This window comes from Danio rerio, chromosome 10, assembly GCF_049306965.1.
Source record: "Danio rerio strain Tuebingen ecotype United States chromosome 10, GRCz12tu, whole genome shotgun sequence".
Taxonomy (NCBI): domain Eukaryota; kingdom Metazoa; phylum Chordata; class Actinopteri; order Cypriniformes; family Danionidae; genus Danio; species Danio rerio.
In genome coordinates, this window is record NC_133185.1 from 36,410,001 (window position 1) to 36,432,257 (window position 22,257).

Genomic DNA, 22,257 nt, shown 5'->3' on the forward strand with positions numbered 1-22,257 from the left:
TATCTATCTATCTATCTATCTATCTATCTATCTATCTATCTATCTATCTATCTATCTATCTATCTATCTATCTATCAATCAATCAACTGCTTTAATCTATCTATCTATCTATCTATCTATCTATCTATCTATCTATCTATCTATCTATCTATCTATCTATCTATCTATCTATCTATCTATCTGTCTGTCTGTCTGTCTGTCTGTCTGTCTGTCTGTCTGTCTGTCTGTCTGTCTGTCTGTCTGTCTGTCTGTCTGTCTGTCTGTCTGTCTGTCTGTCTGTCTGTCTATCTATCTATCTATCTATCAACTGCTTTAATCTATCTATCTATCTATCTATCTATCTATCTATCTATCTATCTATCTATCTATCTATCTATCTATCTATCTATCTATCTATCTATCTATCTATCTATCCATCCATCCATCCATCCATCCATCCATCCATCCATCCATCCATCCATCCATCCATCCATCCATCCATCCATCCATCTATCTATCTATCTATCTATCTATCTATCTATCTATCTATCTATCTATCTATCTATCTGACTTTCTGTCTGTCATTTTTCATTCACATATTATTTTTGTCTTTATGCTCATGTGCTTGAATTAGGACAAGTGAAAAATGCATTTGCAGCCTGACGCCTCTTCTCTAAAACACTTTGAAAAATGCAGGGAGATTAAAAGCTGACATATTCACGACAGAAGCTCAGCAATAATAAATCTACTTTGTGGATGCATCTCATCAAAAGTCTGGATGAAGTTTTAGCAGCTTTGTGGGACTGAAATGGCCTTCTGAGTCACGATGAAAAGGAGAAGACTGGGGGGGACGAGAAGACAGATCACAGAAATCTGATTCATGTCGTTTTTTTTTTCTTTTTTTATAGCTGCATCAGGGTGTGCCGTGCATTAGAGCTACTGTAAAAGACTGCTCTGATTTAATTAAAAAGCTTTACAATGCTCTTTTACAATGCTCTTTTCTGCTGGTTTTCGTAATCAATTTATATGGAGGAGTTTGAAAGTCTGGACCAGCCTTCAGCACCCACACTGAGGGCAGATCCAAGGCAATAATGCTAATAGCATGGAGGGCAGGCGGCCCAGAGGGGGGACAGCATGCCCTACTGAACATAAGCCACTATTCCTTTAGTTTTGTCCTGGTCTGAGGGGCTTCAAATAAATAGGCTTATCTGTCGGGATGCCTCCAGTTTAAACCCTAGAGGTGCAGAGTGACCTATAAGGAAACCCTTCCTTCGACAGCAGAATGGTGGAATTCAGATTTATTTGGGGTGAGTTGTGGGTGCGTGTGAGTGTTAATGAATTGCTTTTAGTTTATTAGTAGTTATTAGTAAGTTTGGTTTTACAGTTGAAGTAAGAATTATTAACCCCCCTGAATTAATACCCCCTGTTTATTTCTTTTTCCAATTTCTGTTTAACGAAGAGAAGATTTTAGCAACACATTTCTAAACATAATAGTTTTAATAAGCCATTCATAATAACTGATTTATTTTATCTTTGCCATGATGACAGTAAGGCTTAACTAGATTAATTAGGTTAACTAGGCAGGTTAGGGTAATTAGGCAAGTTATTGTAGTTGGGAAATATCAAAGAGGGTTTAATAATTTCTGATTTAATCTGTATATGTTCAGTTTGTTTTCATTTTATTTAATTTTATTTGTGTTATTTGTAAATTAATTTTAATGAAAAAATAAAAATCAAATAAATACAAAAATTTGTAATAAATAAAAATATTTTTGTTTGTTTTTTTATCCTTTAAGTAACAAAAATTAGATTATATATATATATATATATATATATATATATATATATATATATATATATATATATATATATATATATATATATTCTGTTTAAAAATTATAATCTATCAATATAATCACAATTAACACCATGAAAAAAGAAATAAATAAAATATTGATATTATTCAACTATTATTATTATTATTATTATTATTATTATTATTATTATTATTATTACTATTATTATTATTATTATTATTATTATTTTATAGAATATTAAAAGCACTCTACTTTGAATAATAATAATTTGAATAATTGGTTAATTAGCCAAAACCAATACAATATTATCAAATATAAACCCCTATACAGAAAAATTAATGCATTCAACACGTGTTACTGTTTTGCAGTGGTCCTGAGAATGATGAAATTCCTGTTTTGTAGTTGAAATGATGGCAATCCTTGTTACAATTTACACCAATTTGTTTGCTGACTGCTGCTTTTTCATTACAACAGGTTTTCAGGACCCCTCCCATATATGGGAATATGTGAAAGTTTCCCGCCTCTCACAGCCAATCGAAACAAACCAGGCCTCATATCCAACTTTCACCTGTTCATTCCCAGCATACCACAGAACAGCTGCTTTTCCATCTTCACTTGTTTCTCCTGCAAAACCATCCAGGCCTCCCAAAATGATTCATTGGATTTACTAAATTTTATACTAAGTATGATTTATATGAGCTGAATTTAAACAAACAAATTCAGTTGATCATTACAAAATTTAATTTGTTTTTTAAAAATCCAGCTCATATAAATCATTTGTAACCACTTGCCTTAAAAAATGTATATACAATGAATCATTTTCTTTCAGAGAACTTCAATTAGAAATTCCAAAAGGTCTGCCAATTACCCATAAGCCCTTAAAGAGGGACGACACCAAACGCAGAGCATCATTTAAAAAGTAATAAACCACAAACCGCAGATGAACCGTCCCAGAGCCATTGCATTTCATCTATCATTTAAAGTGTGAGGGCTCTGTCGCTGTAAATCATCCCGGCTCCGGCTTCATCATCTGAGTAATGTAACCGTGCCTACATAACTCATCACCTCCACCATAAATACCGCCTTCAAAAAGCAGTGTATATAAACAGCCTGTTAAAACACTCTCTGGGAATCCGATCCCTCCTACGCACGCCGGGCCGAGCGCCTGTTTATTCTCACCAGAACATCTCGCATTTGACCGAAGATCTGTGCCCTCTTAATGTCCAACACGCTGCCTGCTGGTGGCAGATCAACACGCCTGGCATATGGGTTCCCTCCTTCTCCTTTCTATTTATCTTTCTACCTCCCCTTCTCCCAACATATATCTCTCTCTCTCAGCCAAATCCCCCAAAACCTGTGAACCAGACAAGCTCCAGAGCTGGCAGCAGAGCCCTCTTCCCCGTCTCTCGCCCACCACCTGGCTGATGGAGCCGTGCCACGATGGAGAAAGATGATCTCCATGTTGAGAGAACTGGCAATATGTGCCCAAATCTCATCATCAGAGAGTCCGCAAATAGGGTTGGATGGTTTTTAGGAAAGTCTCGATGAATTTTAATTTCAATAGTAGATTTTAAATCGAGGATATCATATCATTAAAGGGATTGTTCACACAACAATTGTATTCACTCTCCCCTATGTTTTATGCTTCTTATGTAACCCTTTATGGGTTTCATTCTTCAGTTAAACACAAAAGAAGATTTTTTAAAGAATGTTGGTTGCTGGGACCCTTTTGACACCCATTGTAAGAAAACAAATTACTATGGAAGTCAATGGGTACCAGATATCATATAATTTCAAGATCTTCTTTTGTGTTGAACAGAAGAAATAAACTCAAATTACTTTTGAACAAGTGAGTAAATAATGGCAGAATTTTAATTTTGGGTCAACTATCCATTAAACAGCTATATGAAAGGCTGCTGCATTTAACATATTGCTGATTTGGAAGTGCTGTTCTCATAAAATGTGTTGTTTTTGCATTAGAATTAAGAGATTTTGCCTAGAAAATCCTAGAAGAGTCCTAGAAGAAAACTTTAATTTTTTAACATTTAACACATTTTTATATCACCGTTTCATGCATGAGCTGCCATAAAATACACAAGATGTCAATGCAATGTGAAAACACATCCGTCAAGCTCAACATTAATTTGTTTTCATAAACCTCTAATATTAATAGTAGCCTACTGCTGGTGGGGATTTCTCCTACATGTGGGGATTTCAAATGACAATTTAAGTATTCACACATGTAGATTGCATGAAAAGTCAACACAAACACACACAAAAAAGGAGCAAAGTTTGCCTCAAACCCATCTTCCATACAAGTATAAAATGACTGTTTGAAATGAATGGGGTGGTTGTCAAGAATGATGATCTGCAGTAATATGTGTGGGGCTAATTTGGTTTTTAACTTAGATTGTTATCTTGAGTGTCGCATTTGTGTGTTTGCTACATGGTTGTATGTATGCAGTTATTGACTAATTTTCTTTCTGTACCAAGCAGAACAAGCAACAAAGTTTAAACTAAGCTAAACTAAACTTCAACTTGAGCTGAAAAGTCAGGTGAGGTGAAAACTATCCTGCCAATAATCTGAGGCGCTTTGTATCAAGTGTGAACCCAGCATTACATTTTTAGAATTTTTGAGTTGACTTCTTGGGTGGCACGGTGGCTCAGTGGTTAGCACTGTTGCCTCATCAAAGCAAGAAGGTTGCTGGTTCAAGTCCCAGCTGGGTCAGTTGGCATTGCTTTGCAGAGTTTGCATGTTCTCCCCGTGTATGTGTGGGTTTCAGGTACCTTGGTATCCCCAACAGTCCAAAGACATGCGCTATAGGTGAACTGAATAAACTATATAAAATAAACGAACAATAATCGTCTCTTGTATTTCAATGCATTTCAAGTGAATTTGTTTTACTTTTGCACAACTGACAACCTTGTGGGAGACTGGAATAGTTGGAATAAAACATGTTGACCAGTCTGTCATGCAAATTTTTTAATAAACAGAATATTATCTGAATTATGCTGTATGAAGGGTGTGTTTTTCAGTTGACTTAAAAAGCTAAAATCAGTTTAACATTCCGAAAAGAAAACAATCTTTATTTATTTATTTATTTATTTATTTATTTTATTTTTTTTATTTATAACACCCTGCCCTTCTCATGGAACTTATATCTAACTTTCCTTGCAATATTAAACAATAATATAGTGCATTTACTCATTGTCATGATAAAAAACGCATTTATTTATTGATTGTTTTCTACTGTAAAACACAAAACAAGACATTTTCTGAAAAATGTCTGCTTGTGTATTGTTTTATCAGTGGGATCTAACATTGCATTGTATAGTTTAACAGTTTAAACAAAGCATTTGTCCATCAGAGACAATCTTTCAGGCTTGGAACGACGAGGATTTCATGTGCAAATGTGGCCAATCATATGTTAATTTATCCATTTCAATAAGATTAGTTTATTTATCTTCTTTTTCAGGCAGACAACATACTGATTAAGCTGTAAAATGACATTTAATGGCTGCATCTATGTGATTCTTTCTTGTTTTAGACCAATTCTGCAGACATCCCAAGAGGAAATGTCACATTGTCATCTCACAAGAGGGACAAACATATCATAACTAATGATATAGGCCACCGGGATGATGGGGGCAAGAATAAAGGACAGGACAGACAGCTGGCGAAGATGTGCGGTTTCTAGACCTAGAATCAACTCCTGTGGGGCTCTAGAACTATTTGTGTACCAGAATTCTTTCCACCGCGCGCATTCAGTCTACAGTTAATGATAATGGCAGTTTCGTATGAGACTGCAAACGTTTCTGCTCAATGTGAGAAGTACTCATCCTAAAACCTTTCGTTTGCAGGGGGATTTTAGACGTTTGATTATGCGTTAAGCTTGTATTCGGTTCACTGAGGTAAGTGCGTATTTTTTAGATACTGCTGTAAAAAGAGTTTCCAAGACAGACTAATTCCGGAGAATAAAATTGATAGTGTGTGTCTCTATCATGTTCAGGCGAAAAAAACGCCATCTTTAAGGCAACTTTGGAAAACTAATTTTCTCTGCAACAATAAAAAAATGTTTTATTCAACACACCATCTGTTCCGTAGTCCTAATGGATCAGGAACTTACATTGAACTTGGGGTTTTGAAACCCGCACTGCACCAGATATCACTAATAAATGAATCTGAAATGTAGGTTAATGATTTTGGCAATATCATCAAGCGGTTACTAGTATAATTGAAGCGAGTTATTATTCAAATCCAACTTTAAGAACATTTCTTATCAGGAAATATCAAAGAAATATTGTTGATAAGAAAAAAAGCTCTCATTGAGAATGAGAAGGAATATTTTCAAGCAGTAAATAACTGTTATTTCCAGATACCGCAGCAACTTCAATGAATCCCGAAGACATCAAAGGCAATATAGTTTCTTTGCTTTCTCTTTTAAATAAAGATATTGCAGCAGGCATGAAAAATCACGCTCAAGCTCAACAGGGAGGTTCAGATCCTAATTAGATAGTTGAGAGTGACTGAACTCTAAATGCTTTGGGGGTATTTTTTAAGCATTTTGCCACGAGAATGGAATTTAATAGACAGGATTTATGAGTAGCTGGAGACTAAATCTACGTTTTGGCTTTGAATTATGTGAGAATGGTGCTATTCTTTTCAAGCGGCGCCAGAACTCGGGGACTATTATGTCTCAGTGATATCTCGGCGCAGATGGTGAAATACTCGAGCAGGTGAAGGATCGCTCCTTTGACGATGGCATTTAAGGTCTGCAGGCCACCTGAAAATGACTTTGTATGACAAATCACAGAGCGATTGCTTTGAGGTCGCATGACAGAATTATAACATCACAGAAGCATAATGAAATTGCCGATAATCTAATGACTGAAATCAAATAGTGCCATCAGCATTCAATTAGTGCCTATTGGATATGGGAAGCCCTGCTGTTAAAACCTGGAGCCAATCCACAAGAAACACCAAGATGCAAGTGGATTTTTTTAAAGCTTAACATCTGTCACCTGGAAGCAGCCAGCATTACGCTCTTCTCTTGGCTATTTCTGGAGCCGAATTTATCTCGAATACCGGCTACCATCTATCTACATTAATACCACAAATCAGATTACCTCCTCTAAAACTAACAATGACCTCAGTGCTTTACTCCATCCAGGGACGATGGTTATGGGCCGCCGCAGCCAGCGGAAGACTAAACAAGATCGAGTGGAAATGGAGGAGAGCGGAAAAAGATGAGGAGAGCGGGACAAAATGGGAAAGCTTTATAGATTGATAAAAAAAAAATAGATGAGCTCTGCGGAAATTTGCAGGAGGAGGGCACGAGGCAAGGATCAGAGTACAAATGAGCTGACTTACTTGCGACCTCCAAAGAGGCATTACGACTGACGGCCTCGCCCAAGTAATTCCTTGCTACGCACACGTACACGCCTTCATCTGGCTTGCTGCGCCTTCCGTGAACAATTCGGAGAAAGAAGAGGGAGCCGCTGGGGAGGAGCATGCGGTGGGAGCGTGGATCCTCCCGGTCGGTTTCCACTCGCTCGCCATCTTTGTACCACTCCACCATGGGGGTCGGTCGTCCTTCGGCCTTACAGTTCAAAGTTGCAGGCTCACCTTTGGAAACAATGAGGTCTGAGGGGTGTTCAACAATCCGGGGTGCAGCATCTTCCAACCTAGGCCGGGATCCTATAATAGAGAAATGCAGGGGTCAGTTTTTGCAGTTGAGCGAATTTAGTATAAACAATTAATCGTCATTCAATACACAATCCCATTCAACTTCATTAACACTTTAAGTTAGGTTAGGTTAGGTTAGGTTAAAGTTTGGTTTGCCTGCTGGTATAAAACTGTTTTTGTATCACTTGGTTCTACAACTTGATACTAGAAACCTGTGACCAGAAGAAAAGAGCTGAAACTCAATATAGGGGATGAGCAGTGTCACTTAAAAAGGAATTAGTAATTCTCTTTAGCTGCTGGGTGTACATAGCCTTCAAATTGGCTAGTGACACCCCAGTCAGCTTACGTACCTGGTCAATTAACTATTTGATTTAGTGTGTTTTTAGTCTTAACAGAAAGGTTTCCAAACCATGCCACCAAAGTAAAACATAAAACTGATTTTCCATCAGAAATGTTTCAACTAAGCATATATGACCAAATTATATATAAAATAAAAAGCATTATATTTTATCTTTCTGTTTTATTACAATTTAAATGCAAATTTTATTGAACATACACTACTTTTTAATAAAAAACATTTGTGTATTTACACACAATGTGTTTGTGCCTAACACACTCATAACTCCATCCATCTTGACAGGGATGGATCATTTCACTGTGGAAAGCCCTGATAAAGTAAGGAGTCAAAGCAGACTCTTCGTTTACATATATGCAATCAAATCTAGACTTTCTCCAAACATCTAGGTCTTTTAGGGCATAGTTCCTAGGTCTTTTCTTGTCAGTATACACCTACAACAAAGATTGCCATTCAAATTTGTCAATATCAGGGAACCATAGTCTGAAATATTTAGTTATAAATGATTATTGATAAAGTGGACCCTCGCGATACCACAGTTCACCTTTCGTAGCTTCGCAGATTTGCAGATTTTTTTGTGCAATTTAAGATGCTCTTTTTCTCACAGTGCTGCATCCTGATTGGCTGTGAACCACTTATTATCCTCCGCGTTCAGCTTGCCAAATTAATATAAATCTTCGATCGCTAGCAGTGTGAGTTTTAACAAGGATGCAAAAAGGGTTAAAACTGTCCGCAGAAAAAACATTGCAAAGGGGGACGCACACCGGATTTGCCATGCCACAGAGCGCCATCTGATTAATTTAATTTTGAATAACATGTAAATGTGCACATTCGGTGCATGTTACTTCCAACTGTCATGTGTGCAGAGCATCCTGCGTGCAACCCCCTTAAGAATGAAGTCTGCCCTAGCTTTGTGGATCACTGACTGCAGGAAAAAGAGCATAATGCTGGATGTAGGGCTGGGCGATATGGCAAAAATGCAATCTTGCTAATTATTTTCCATATTGAACGATAACTGTTTATATTTTGATATAAGTTGTTAATGCTTCCAGATTTAAAAGAGTACCCCAACAATGACTGAAGCCACAAAAATTAGAGGGTCCATTCAATGGCATAACATTTAGGATTCTTTTAGATTCCCATTGTTGCTGTGGGATTGGCTCTTAGTTAAATATAAAGTAAAAAAAAAAACTCCAGAGCTTATTATTGTTATTGACATAAATTTTAAAACAATTCAATATAATATCGTCTATTAGCCTGCCCTAGCTGGATGCCAACATTATCTGCACTAAAGCTAAAAAGCTTTATAAACCTTTTGCTGACAGCGATGAATGTTTGCTCTTTACATGTTTTGATCTTTGGTTTCATTCTTTAACACCGGACTTATTTTTCTGTGAAAGTTTGAACTTTGAAAGTGTTTAAACAAGAGAGAAAATTGTGAAAATGTTATTGCCTGTCTGAGAAAAGTGTATAAAGTGTGAAGTGAGGGGGTTTACAGCCTTAAAACATCTATAATAACTTTAAAAATAAAACTGACTACTTTGTGGATTTTGTCTATTGCGGATTATTTTTTTAATAAAAAATACCACTGTATATGATTCAGTATACAATTCTTAAATCTCTGAAATAAGAACATTTTAAAAAGGATTCATGCATTGTAAGAAAGCACTGAAATCCTTAGGAAGCACCAAAAAAATCTGTAGATATGCTAGAGTCTCTGATTCAGCATCCGATACAGCAGCGCAGTCTTTACAAGTTGATTATTCATGCTGCTGTTGACAAGGATGTAAAGTACAGTTTCCCCAAGTACTCGACTAGGTAAAATTAAAGCGTTATACATATGTATTGCTCATATTCCCATCATATCAACTGGCAGTATGAAAATGACATGCTCTAAATTCAACAGCTATCAAAGAAAACAGAAATACATTTCAATCCTGCAGTAGCTGGAATGCTGGGTTATGTATGTATAATTTGTCTTCTGTTTTAAGGTGCATATGAATTCATGCTGACTGCCAATGTTTTTTTTTTTTTTGTTTCATACATTTGTCAGGGGGTGGAAAAAGCGGTGGTATGGTAATTCAGGTAGGCTTTCAGAAAGCTTTGAAATTGCTTTTCTCTCTCCCAATTTGAATGACAGTGTGGTGGTGGGACAATTACGAATGAATAACAACAACACAAACTGATTCTCAACAAGACCGGGGAATTTCAGCCATCGGGAGATATCTAGGGATGAAAGTGAATCATTGTGCATGGTGATTTCGGAAATAATTACCGATCCCGGTGGCAACAATTATACTGGGGTTTAAATTTGGTGACAGAGGAGAAACTGTGATTTCCAGCAGTCAGAGAGAGGAGGATGCTGAAAATATTCTTCACTTGGCGATGAAAACGTGTGATAGCTTTAGAAAAGAAAAGCTATAGACATCCCACTGGGAAAGCATCCATCACTTCCCCAAAATCCAGAAAAGGGGATCAACACTAATGCATTTGGTGATGAACTCTAATCTAGAAGTACTCTGTTTCACCAGTGACATGGCATTAAAAATAGTGCTTTTAAGGATTACTTCTTACCATTCAGATCTACAAGGCTTTACTTTGCCTTATTACTTCATATTCAGTCGAGTGGATAAACACCCTTGAGCTAGAGACTAATGCAACTTAAAACAAACCCGTTTCCCGACTGCTTTACTCTAGCCATGAATAACATGACACAATGACCTTACAGTAGTAGTACATTGGGCAAGAGACACCAAAGGCCAAACCGCAAGCTTTGTGTTCACCTCTGAATCCCCAGGACTGTTGCCCTTCTACTTTCTGAAAACAAAAAGCCCCGTGGCCCTGCTGGGTTGAGGGAGCGGAGACCGCCAGGGTTTGGCTAATAGCTTTTAGCGGACACTTATGGACTGCCGAACAGACTGCGGTTGGCAGGGGGTGGAGGAGAAACAGTGGGGTAAGAATCCAAGAACAGGCTTATAAATAAAACAGGCCAAACACTCTCGACCTGCCACAGAGGAAATGTAAGGCTGGGGAAGAGATGGGGAAAGTAAAGACCGAGCTAAACGGCTAGTAACGTAGCACATATCTCACCTAAATGTGACCTCGGGAAGACTTGAGGGACTTGGGATGGACTAAGACAGAATTTGAAAACAACATCTGGAAAGCTGATTAATCTCTCACCCTGAGTTTCCGAGACTTGTAGATAAATGGCGGACCATGCCGCACATTATGAGGTGCTAGAATCGCTACTTGAACAAAACAAGTCCCAAAATGTGCGTTTGGGGGATTTTGACAACCCAATGGACTCAAAGAGAAATTCTGTGGTCAAGCCTTAGGAAAACAGTGCACTTTAAAGGGCTTTAGAGGCAGATAACACATCTCCAAGAGCATCCTTTATAGAACAAGACTTAAAAACAAACATTAAAATGTCTCTGGTACTGACAATGTGAGAAAGAAGCGCTCAAATAAGAAAGTGAACAAGGTAGAAAAAAGGTGATTTAATTTTAATAACCTCGTCACAAATGGCTGCTTGGCTCCTCTGTGAATTGTGGGAAGTGCTTTGATTTCTGGTCATGGAGTGAAATAAAACTGAGACAATCTTGCCTGCATTAATTATTAATGGCGCTGGCCAAGGCAAGTGACTCTTTTTTTTTAAGTCATACTGTACGCTTGTACTATAGACATGATTGAAACTTCAAACCCTGTGGCTTGTTAGGGATTACACTTCTAGGTGATCAGGCTTATGATTTTCACATGGCAGATAAGAACAACCGTCTAAAAATACTATTAAGCCATACTGGAGGAGGAACCCAAATAATTTTAGGGTCCGAAATCACATTTAGACTCATTTAAACTTATTTAGCTTAGAAATCAAGTAAAAAAAACTAGCAAGGATGTCAACAATTACTTAGAACTTTCAGAAGTACTTTAAAAAACCTGTTTTAAGACAGGTCAAAATGTGACCCTGGAAATGCTCAGGCATACCTGTTTTTTCTCATTATATGACCTATGCTGCACATTACAGTTCAATACAGCAATTGGAAATGCTGTCTTCTCGAGGTAGATCTTTATTTAAGTGCAACTGAGAAGTCCCTGGTGCTGCCTTTAAGGCTGATTTATACTTTCACCTGGTGCCGCATCGCAGAACTCCACTGACTGCGCATGAACCTAATGAAACACACAAGGCTTTTATACGTGATGCGTTCGCCGATGATATATTTTTTAAAACGACAGGGGGCAGTCAAAAGAAACTAACCATGAAATCAGACGGATAAAGATAAAACTAGGAAGTTTCCGGAACTACGCCATATCATTAATATAGTTCAAGATTTTTAAACTAATTATTTTTAGAAATTATTATAATGATTATAAAGATTTTTATAACTGTTCAAGACGTTTTTTCAATCAAACTTTGAGGCATCACTTGCTTTTGTTCATATCTCGGACAGTTCTACCTATAAAAGTTTATTCAAATATTAATGACAGCAGAACATGGGTTGCTCTACAAATTTTTTTTAATTATGGCAAGAATAAAAGAAAAAAAAAGTACACTTACTAAAACATACTGAAGGTTTTTTTGTTTGTTTGTTTGTTTGTTTGTTTTAGGTTCAAATATAATTTTCCAGTTATCAAAGAAATAATTTGTTATTTCATTTTAGTTTTGTAACTATTAAATGGTTTTAAATTCAAAACTGTAATCATATACATCAGTGTAAAACCAAGCCGCAACCTCCCACTCTCCCTTAGGAAGCCAATATTTAAGTATGAGAAACTGCGATACATTGACTCGCCTTTGAGGCCTGGCTCCAAAAACTCCAAATGTTCACTGACTGCAATGCTAAATTGGCCAATTTTACAGCTGATAAAAACATGTTAACAGCCTGGTCCAAAAGATGGTTTTGGTGCATATAGTTAATATTACCCTTCATGACAACTGTGAGGAGGTCAATTCTTTTATAACTCATCCGTTTTGTTTATATTAAGGTTTAATTAAGTCTGTATAATTAAGGGCGTGGCCACTTGAGTGAGAGCTGATTCCGGCTGATTAGCCGCTGAGCTCGGCATATACATTGTATTTTTCTTTTGTTTTATGTGGCTTTACACAGTCAGTTGCCTTTTGGAATTATTTCATAGAATTATTTTTAAAGGTGGAAAAAACATATTCTGGGTTTCCACTTTTGCCATGGCCTTTTTTTTGGGGGTTTTAATAAACTTATCCCTCAAGTTTTTATAAACTTATTTAAAAAAAAACTTTTTTCCTTTTCCACTGCTGTTTCAATTACTGGCAAAAATAAGGCCACCGTCTTATCCTTATGATCATGCATGGATGGATCATCAAGATGTCTGTACAGGTGTACCTGTTTCAGACTAAATCTATTCAACGTGATTTATTTTCAACTTAAATAAAATGCGGCATCGTGCGAACTGTTTGCTTTAGTCTCAAAAAAAGTTCTGCACCCAACCAGACGAAATCATGTCACGTGCACACAAAGTGATCCTCTGCAAACACTGCGATGACGCCATGCGCACTCAATCGAACAAGTAGACAAGTAGAGTATAAATCAGCCTTTTCACCTTTTATAAGCTTTTTAAGACTTCTCAACTGATAAAATGATCATACATAGACATACACAAATACAATGAGTATTTATTTAGCCAAACACACAATACTGTTCAGAATCTGAATTTGATTCATGATTGTCTAATTTTATGCTGCATCACTAGCACAACATCAGACCAGATGTTGAGAATTGCATCTAGTAAGTGCTGCTGAAATTACAGCATGTCCTATCTGGAAGAACCAATACAAGTGGCAATATCACTGTCTGACACACCAGTAATGGTTCCAGCAGTTAGATTGATTTGGGCATAAAGGGAGGTGTTGCAACTACAACTCATCTGCTCTTAAAGGTATTGAGCCCTGGCACTGTAATAAGGGTTTGACCTTGTTATGTGAAGGAAGAGGAGGGAGATGAGCCGGCTCTGGGAAGAAATACATGCATCTGGCAATCCTGATCAATCCCAAGGGGCTTTTAGCACTAAGAATATTTATCTCCAGTACTGGGGGGAGGAAATAAGATCTCTAAACACTACCAGCTAAACAAAGACAGACGATGCAGGCCATGTTGCAGTAAGAAGACGTACTATGGGAAATTTTCAAAAGAGGATTGAGAACAGCAAGCGCAGCAATATATGCAAATATTCAGCGTCTTCCAAGAGAAGGTGTCAATGCCAAAGCATCTCCATGACAACCGTACAAGGAAAGGTCAGATGTCGATCTAATAATTGTCCCCTTCCCTTGAAGTATGTGCAAAACCTGGAGGTCACAACAAGAAAGATGAATTAAGCAGTTCTAAAGAAGCGAAATTGAAATGAAGGATGGAGTTACTTTAAAATCTTAAGCAAGACTATTAGAATTTACATTAGGATACATTTGGCATCTAAACCAATCTTGCAACATCACACTATGATACTCAAAACACTAAAAATACCAACTTTTCTTTCTACCAAACCTCATCTGCAATTCTTTTGAGTGGCGTCCCGCCTCCCCTTAAATAGTTGATTATTTTACAACCTCACCCCTCCTTTTTTCACTGGAATCTGGGAATTGATTTGCAAATGTGCATTCATTACTTTAAGTTAAATTAAGAAGCGGGGGTGTTGTTTCTGACACTCTTTCTTAACTGATCTGCTTTTTTGCATTTGCAAACAACAAAGGGACTCTTGAGAAAGAACACAAACCCGAGGTCATAAAGCTACGCTCTTTAGTCCTGCGGCTCCTGACGGTGAGAGGACAAAGTGAAGCTGGTGACATGCAAAAAGGAAATTACACAGGAGGGCTGTTGTTTTCCTCTGGGACAAGCATGATTCTGCTTGAGTCAACCCCTGTGAGGTGGGAACTGGTGGATTAAGCGAAGTGGCGAGGCTAGAAATTCCATGACAGTTTCCACAGAGCAACTTGACACCTTTAGGGGTTGTGGCAAGAGCTGCTTATGTGCTTCCTGCTTAAAAATGTTGTGTTTACTGCAGGGGATGAGGGGGATTTCTCATTCCAACGGGAAGAGACAGCATCAAGTCACGGAGTCTTAGCAAAATAAAGTCAACGTACTATTGTGAGTTCAGAGGCAGTGTGTGCATTACATGTGCTTTGATGTTGTTCAAACAGAAGAAACAGTCTCTTAGTGCAGGCTGCATACTTGTATACAAGAGACTTAAGATGACTTTTGGCTAAATATAAGGAAGTCACTAACCGATATAAAGGCCATGTAGGAGACTAATCACAATTTGCATGAGTTGAAATGCCAACTTGAGGAAAATTGCACCAAATACTCTGTGACATATAACCCAATCCCAAGTTCTTAATCTTTAGAGTGGTGCAAATGGGACTTCCTGACACATCAGATCTTATCTTCACACAAAGGCTCATCTGGCCACTCAATTGCTTTAAGAACCTTCTCACTTCACAAAATAAACAGTACTTCAAATGAACCTTCTGCCAGGCAGTGGCAACGTCCAGCCGAAGGTATTGATCCTGTGTGGAATCCCAAGAGAAGACTTGCCGGAAAAAGAGAAGGTGAATAAATATGACTCTTTCAGCAGTTCGACCTGTTAGTGAGAATCTCTTGAAGTGTTGACCCTAAACCCTGCGATCTCAGACAACACCAGGCTCAGAGTTGCCTCAGGTGATCAAACAATGAAGTGTTAAAAAAAAAACAATCTCCAGGTCATTCTGGAATTGTCAAACTATCTAATTTCTTTATTCTGAGGGCAGTGCAGGCTAAAAGGAATTTCAGAGGTTGTAGTACCCCTTTGCGTTTCCTTTTCTCTGGGAATAGCTGTCGTTTTGTATAGCCACATACTCAGATATGTATCAGCACTCTGGCAAAGTGACATTTTCGCCTGGGTTCATTCACATTCTACGAACCCTTTATGAAGGCGGTACAATAATACCACAGTCTGTTTTCCCTGACCTCCTGTAATTCAACCTCTCCTCGCCAAAGAAAAACACATCTGGAATACATGTCAATGGCATATCGCATATCTCAAGGGGGGCGTCGACTTCTCCCATAGAGGAAGAAGTAGGGAATAAAAGATAAATTGTGCATGGTGGCGACAGTGGAGCTCCGTCCCAGCTGCTCTGTGTTGTCTGGACCTCTTCAGTGCCCCGCTAATGGAAGCGACTTGGTTGGGGAGACCAGCATGCCAAGACTGGTTGAGATAGCATCAGCTTCCTGGTCCTCCTAGCAGTGCACCACGTTCCGCTGGATTAATCCCACCAGGCACTTTCCGCTTGACCCCACCGTCCTTAGGTGAAGCCCACACAGAACCACAAATTAGGTTTGAGGGTGAGGAATCTGACTGTACAGCAGGCCTAGATGTTTTGACAAACCTGAGCTTTTTTCTACCTTTCCCGCTAGTCGCTTTTAAGCACAAGCAAAGATTCCTCAGAAGACTGCCTCCTGATCCCTTAAGACTGCCATTTTTCAGCTTCAGGTCAAATTCCAGTGAAAAGGTAAAACAAAGCATAAGCGGACTTTGAAGTCACTTTCTTCTCATCGAAAATTATACAGCCACTTTAAAATTCTTTCAGTCTTCAATAACCGGAGCCTTCAATCGACAGCCGACCTGACTATTCATGAACTGGATCTTTGAAAGTCAAACAGAGCGAGATGAAAAGGACCGGGGCGTAGTCTGCACTGTACGGACAGGCTTCATGTTAAATACATGCTCAGGGAAAGCACGAACCGAATGGAACAACGATTAGGCCCATATATTCAACATTTGTCTACTCCCAGCACAGCAGGGGGAACTCTGCATATCTCCCCCTGAGGTCCAGGAGATAACATATCACATTCAGGATGTGTTCTTGTAGTTCTGATGGCTGATGATTGCAGGAGGAAATGACCAAAATGAGGGGTAGGAAAACCCCTAGGCTTCCCTTAGCACTGGACTTAACCTGTGAATGTTTCTGAAGATCTGTAGCATACGGTGGTGGACTGGTGAAATACACAGCTGAATCGCTTTCAATTACTGTTTCACACATTTAACAGGTTTAACATTTAAGTCAAGTGGTGCTTGCAGAGATGGTGGGTGTTTTGCATAAGAATGACTCACTGGGTTGGTCATAAATATGAGCAGTCCTAGCATGGCTGGATGGTAGATTGACATGAAGCGAAGAAAGAATGTCTTACTTGAGAAAGGCATATGCGATAAAGGCTAATTAAGGTACTGCAGACTAATGTAGTGCATTCAAATGCTGACAAAGTGAACGAATAGTATTAGCAAAGAAATTAATCAGACTACTTTCCATTTTTTGGATTTGAAACAGAATATAGTATTACCACAAACCCAAATGAGAACCACTAAATTCCATAATACATTCCTAGGGAGTGCAATTACTGCAGTGACTGTTCAATCCAATATATCTTTATATATAATATCAAATGTTTGATATTAGAAAAAAAAAAACACAATTCCCTCTGGGCGCATTTTTGCCCTATTTTAGGGAACTGGGGCATTTCTGTCACTTTTGCCCAGAGCACTGGTTCATTTCTCACTCTGGTCTGAGAGCTAGATGCTGAAAATAGTACATTTTAGGGTTTATTTGCATTTTTAGTCTCTATGGCACAAATTGTTATGTGAAAACTTGCTAACAAATTCCATTACACTCCAACTACGGTTGTGACTGTAATCTATAATCACACAGAATGCTATATTTATCATAGTATAAAGCACAGCACAGAAAGTAACAACTCTAGTTTCATGTCAGTCCATCAACACCAGGGGTACACAAACCTTTTCCCTATAAAGGGCCAAAAAGCAATCTTGATTGAGGGTTGTGGGCCAAATATACCAAACCGTATATATTAAATTTCCCATGTGTAATTTCCTAATTTATTGGGTATTATTTAAAAATAACTAGAAAATGTTGATTTAAATCATATTAACTAATGCAGTATATTTTAATAATGAACTTATTACAGTAAAAACATCAACAATCCTATTTATCAAACAATGGAATTCAATGTGGAACACACTAGTTGAGCTGCTCCAGCCTTTACCTTGATTTGCTTGCAGATATCTTGTGCATTGTCTTCTATCTATCAAGTGACAATGTTTACTTTTTAAAAGTCTGATTCATTTGCAATATTTAAATAAATCATTTGATCGTTTGTTTTTTTGTAGCTCATCAATCAAAAAAAGAAACCAAAGGTTACGGTAAACTGGAAATGACGATCCCTATCAAAGGCATTCGCCCCAACCACCTCCCCATCATTCTCCCTCTCTTTTCAAATGGGATGGTGGGCCAAATCAAAGGTTACCATGGGCCAACTTTGGCCCACAGGCCCTACTTTGGGCATCTCTGATCAACACAAACCAGCAAAAACCCAAACACAAATAGTACTTTCATCAGATTCCTGCCGTAACAGAAACTATTTAGCATAGAATAGAGCTGATGATATCAAAGTCTTGCCACGCGTCTGTGGAGACAAGAACAACAACCTGTTAACACTTCAATCGCTCCGACACAGACAGACAAAGACGAATAATACTGACACCGCAGAAAAACATTCACAACATTCTTTTCAATGCACTCAAGGACCAATTCCAGCTCAGCCAAGCTGCGATTTTGATCTACACGGCCGTTAAACAACAACCGTGCACATAATGTCCATGTCTAATAGCCCTCTGAACCCCAGCGACTGTTATTTACTGAAACAACACGAAGATCACGACTGATGAGGATAACGCCAGATAGGAGTAAAGGAACAAAGTTGAACAGCATGAGAAGTGTGCAAACAGAGGCGCCGGGAGGGGAGAGAACGAGAAAGAAGTGTGTGTTAATGAAGGTAATCTAATAGCGGCGCCCATGCAGATAGAGACTGAGTCATTAAATTGGAGCTCCTGATGAGAGAGCACACACGGCCTCGGGCCCTTTTGTTTACAGTGTGCCCAGAACACACTTATATACACTATTAGCCAGGTCTGTTTGCTTCAACTAGTAAACAGAGCGCATAAAACAGACCAGGGGTCTCTGCTTCTCCAAGGACAACACAGTGGTACCATGTAAACACTCTCTAAAGCACAAGCCAGCTGTTTAGGAGTTGGAGTGAGTTGTTACTCGGTGTGAGAGTGTGGTAATGTGCAGATCAAGAGGAATATACTCACTGTTTGCAAAAGTGATCCTGTAATCAAATGAGTGGCTGTGAATTCATACCGTGGGAATACTGAGATTTCAATGTCTGGCTATGTAAGTGGTATGTCCCCCTGGCATGCAGGTGGCCCCACAGCTGCCCACAGCTTTTTCCCCACACCTTGGCACAGAGATAAACCACAAAAACCACTTGAAACTATTCAAAGAGCTTATCCTAATGAGTATATTTACATGTTTAAAGTGTGTGGAAGTATGAGCATGATGGTTTCAAAGTTAAAAGAAAGAATAAAAGGCAAAGAAAAATTGCCTTTGCAAGTTAATAAAAGTTACATGTGTGGTTTGTCCAACTACTTTTATCTGTCCATTCATCAGAAGGTGGACTCTGCATGTGTTTAAAGGGATAGTTCACCCTAAAAATGTAAATCTGCCATTATTTACACACCCTTGTTCCAAGTTAAGTTAAGTTGAACACAAATGAAGATTCAGTCATTTTTCTTTCTTTATTTATCAGGAGTCATCACTGCGGAATGAACCGCCAACTTATCCAGCACATGGAAAACATCCATACAAACTTATTCACAAACATACACTACAGCCAATTTAGTTTATTCAATTCACCTTAAGCGCCCCAGCAAACAATTTTGTGTTTAATAGATGTCTAATAGACATCTAAACATAGACAGCTTGGCTAAAACAAGGCTAAACCTAGATTCTCAGTGGAAATCCAAGTGATGTTTTATAAAAAAAAATTTTGGGAGGAGCACGATCAGTCTTTGACGAGTCTAATTTATCACACATACAATCATTCTATTATCCAATCAGCTCAAGAGCAAACCCCTATAAATAGTCAAACACGTCATACCTCCGTTTCTCTCGACTTCAGCGTCCCTCCACCACCCCAACTCCACACTATTAAACCAGATACCTATTTAAATCTAAGGGGGGAGCGTTCTGGAGCCAGGCTAGACACTGCGCTCAGACCCTATCTCTCTTTATCCTGATAAGGGGAATAACAAGAGTTAGGGTGTCTTCCCGAGCTCTGAGCCCTCTCCCCGGACAGCACGGCAAATACGCATATTCTATTCAAATATCTGTATAGTCAAATATCTGTGAGTGTGAACTCGTAAATAGACCATAGGACTATCCCTAAACTAGACTAGTGGTCAAATAGACAGATTAGACAGACTTTATATGTGAAGTCATTCATTTCTGTTCATTTGATGACTAGTCTAGTTTTGGGCTATTCTTAAATGTCTGACAGCTTAAGTTTAGTCTTGTTTTAGCCAACATGACTATGCTTTTATGTCTATCATACATCTATAAGACATCTTTTAAAAACAAAAAAATGCTCGGACGTGTCTTTGGATTGCAGGGAAAACTGGAGCACCCAGTGGAAACTTATGCAAACATGCAAACTCCACACAGAAGTGCCAACTGGCCCAGCCAGGACTTAAAACAGCGACCTTCTTGCTGTGAGGCGACAGTGCTAACCACTAAGCCACCACAAAATAAGATATTTTGAAGAATGTTGGAAACCTGCAACCATTGACTTCCATAGTAGAACAAACAAATACTATTAAAATCAATAGTTACAGGTTTTCAATATTCTTTAAAAAATCTTATTTCATGTTCAACAAAACAAAAAGGTTGAGTAAATAATGGCAGAATTTTATTTTTATTTTATTTTTTTTTGCTGATTTTAATTTCTCTCTATAAATAATTTCTTAGAATGTATTATTGAAAATTGAAAAAATGTGGTACAATATAGTTTTCTGTAAAATTGGATAAAGATAAAACTTAAGAGTTTTAAAGCTTGTAAAATAAGAAAGAATAACTGTGATACCTTTTAACTGGATTAAAAAAATTACAAATTGCTGCAGGCTTGTTTCAAAAACTCAGCCTACCAAATACAAAGTTGCTTGTTTAACTCAACGCAAACATACACAAAGCTCTTTCAAGGCCTCAGAATTAACAGGCACTGACTTTTATTTATATGTGGATGGATGATATAAAAAGCCTGAAATGATTAGGAGGAAAAAACAGTAACTGTTACAGCCTGATGAGCGAAAAGCCTGATATTGGAAAGATCACAACAACCATGAACTTTTCTGCTAGTATTGCTAATATAAAATACACTGACTAATATTGAGTTATTGGATGAGAAAGAGAATCACTGAACCTCTGCTGTAGGGCATGTCAATATCGAAATGGTGAGAAATTTTCTGATTAAAAAGAGAGGCAGCTACATTTCTTGACAGCGAAGCTGAATATCGAACCTCAGCCAGACTCAGTATGCTAGACGGGAAAAAAAAATCTTACATTAATAAGAGCCAGAGCCTTTTCTACTGACACAGAATCTAAATGAATGATGTGTATTCAGATGACCTGACTTTATCTTAACTTAAACCTATAAATTCTCATTCATGTGACTTTATAGATTCAGGTTCAGGTAAAACTACTTGTGGAGCATTTGAAAATAAAGTGTGAAAGGAAGCTGAAATGTTTCAAATTATAATCCTAGTCATATAAACACACTCAGGGAGTTTAGTTTGGCCTCCCAGGCTCTTTCTATGGTGCTTTCCATTTTGAACACGGCTTTGAGGGTCACCACAGCCACTGGAACTAATGCGCTGGGCCATTAAACTGTCTTCATCTGCGGCCAGAGACACAAGGCTGGACAGATTGATGCCAAGGCATTGTGTTGTGTCCCTATTCACCCCCACACGGCCACGCCAGCCACAGCCAATGTCTTTAGGGTTCAATTCAAACTTCCTGTCAGCGCTAGACTCATAAACCCAGAGCCGCATGTGCTCCTGGCTTCCTTTCCTGACCAATTAAAAAGCTGCCATTCGTTTCACAAAGAGGAGCCGATGAAATAGTGCTATTCTGGGAGATGACTTACACTCTTGCGTAGTGAAATATGTGCTTTTAATCTAAGGTGTCTGTTTTTTTAAAGCATATTACATAGCTTTAATTGAACATTTGGGTGAGGCTTATAATAATTCCTAACTAAATTCTCAGCGGCAACAACAAAAGAGTGCAGGGGATAGATACTGCCAGGCTGTTTTGTCTCCCGGCGAGGATCCAGTAAGAGCGTGAATTTGCCGGGACAGAAATCAGACTGAGACATCAGAGTGTGCTCAGTAGGAGATGCGCCATTTATCTCCCTCCTTATTGACAGCCTCTCGACAGCACACTGTTTACACAGAGGAGACAGGGAGTAACTGTGCGAGAGGGAGACGCAAGACTTCTCTGAGTCACACCT

General features: G+C 38.3%; 1 protein-coding gene across 7 annotated transcripts in view; it reads right to left on the reverse strand.

Moving 5' to 3' along the window:
* Positions 1-22,257, reverse strand: part of robo3 (roundabout, axon guidance receptor, homolog 3 (Drosophila)) — a 265,569-nt gene that overhangs the window by 116,538 nt on the left and 126,774 nt on the right. For all 7 annotated transcript variants that reach the window (XM_005172638.5, XM_005172637.5, XM_005172636.5 and 4 more), the window contains exon 2: positions 7,168-7,494. In XM_005172638.5, coding sequence (XP_005172695.1) covers positions 7,168-7,494 — 327 coding nt within the window. The remainder of the gene's footprint in view (positions 1-7,167; positions 7,495-22,257) is intronic.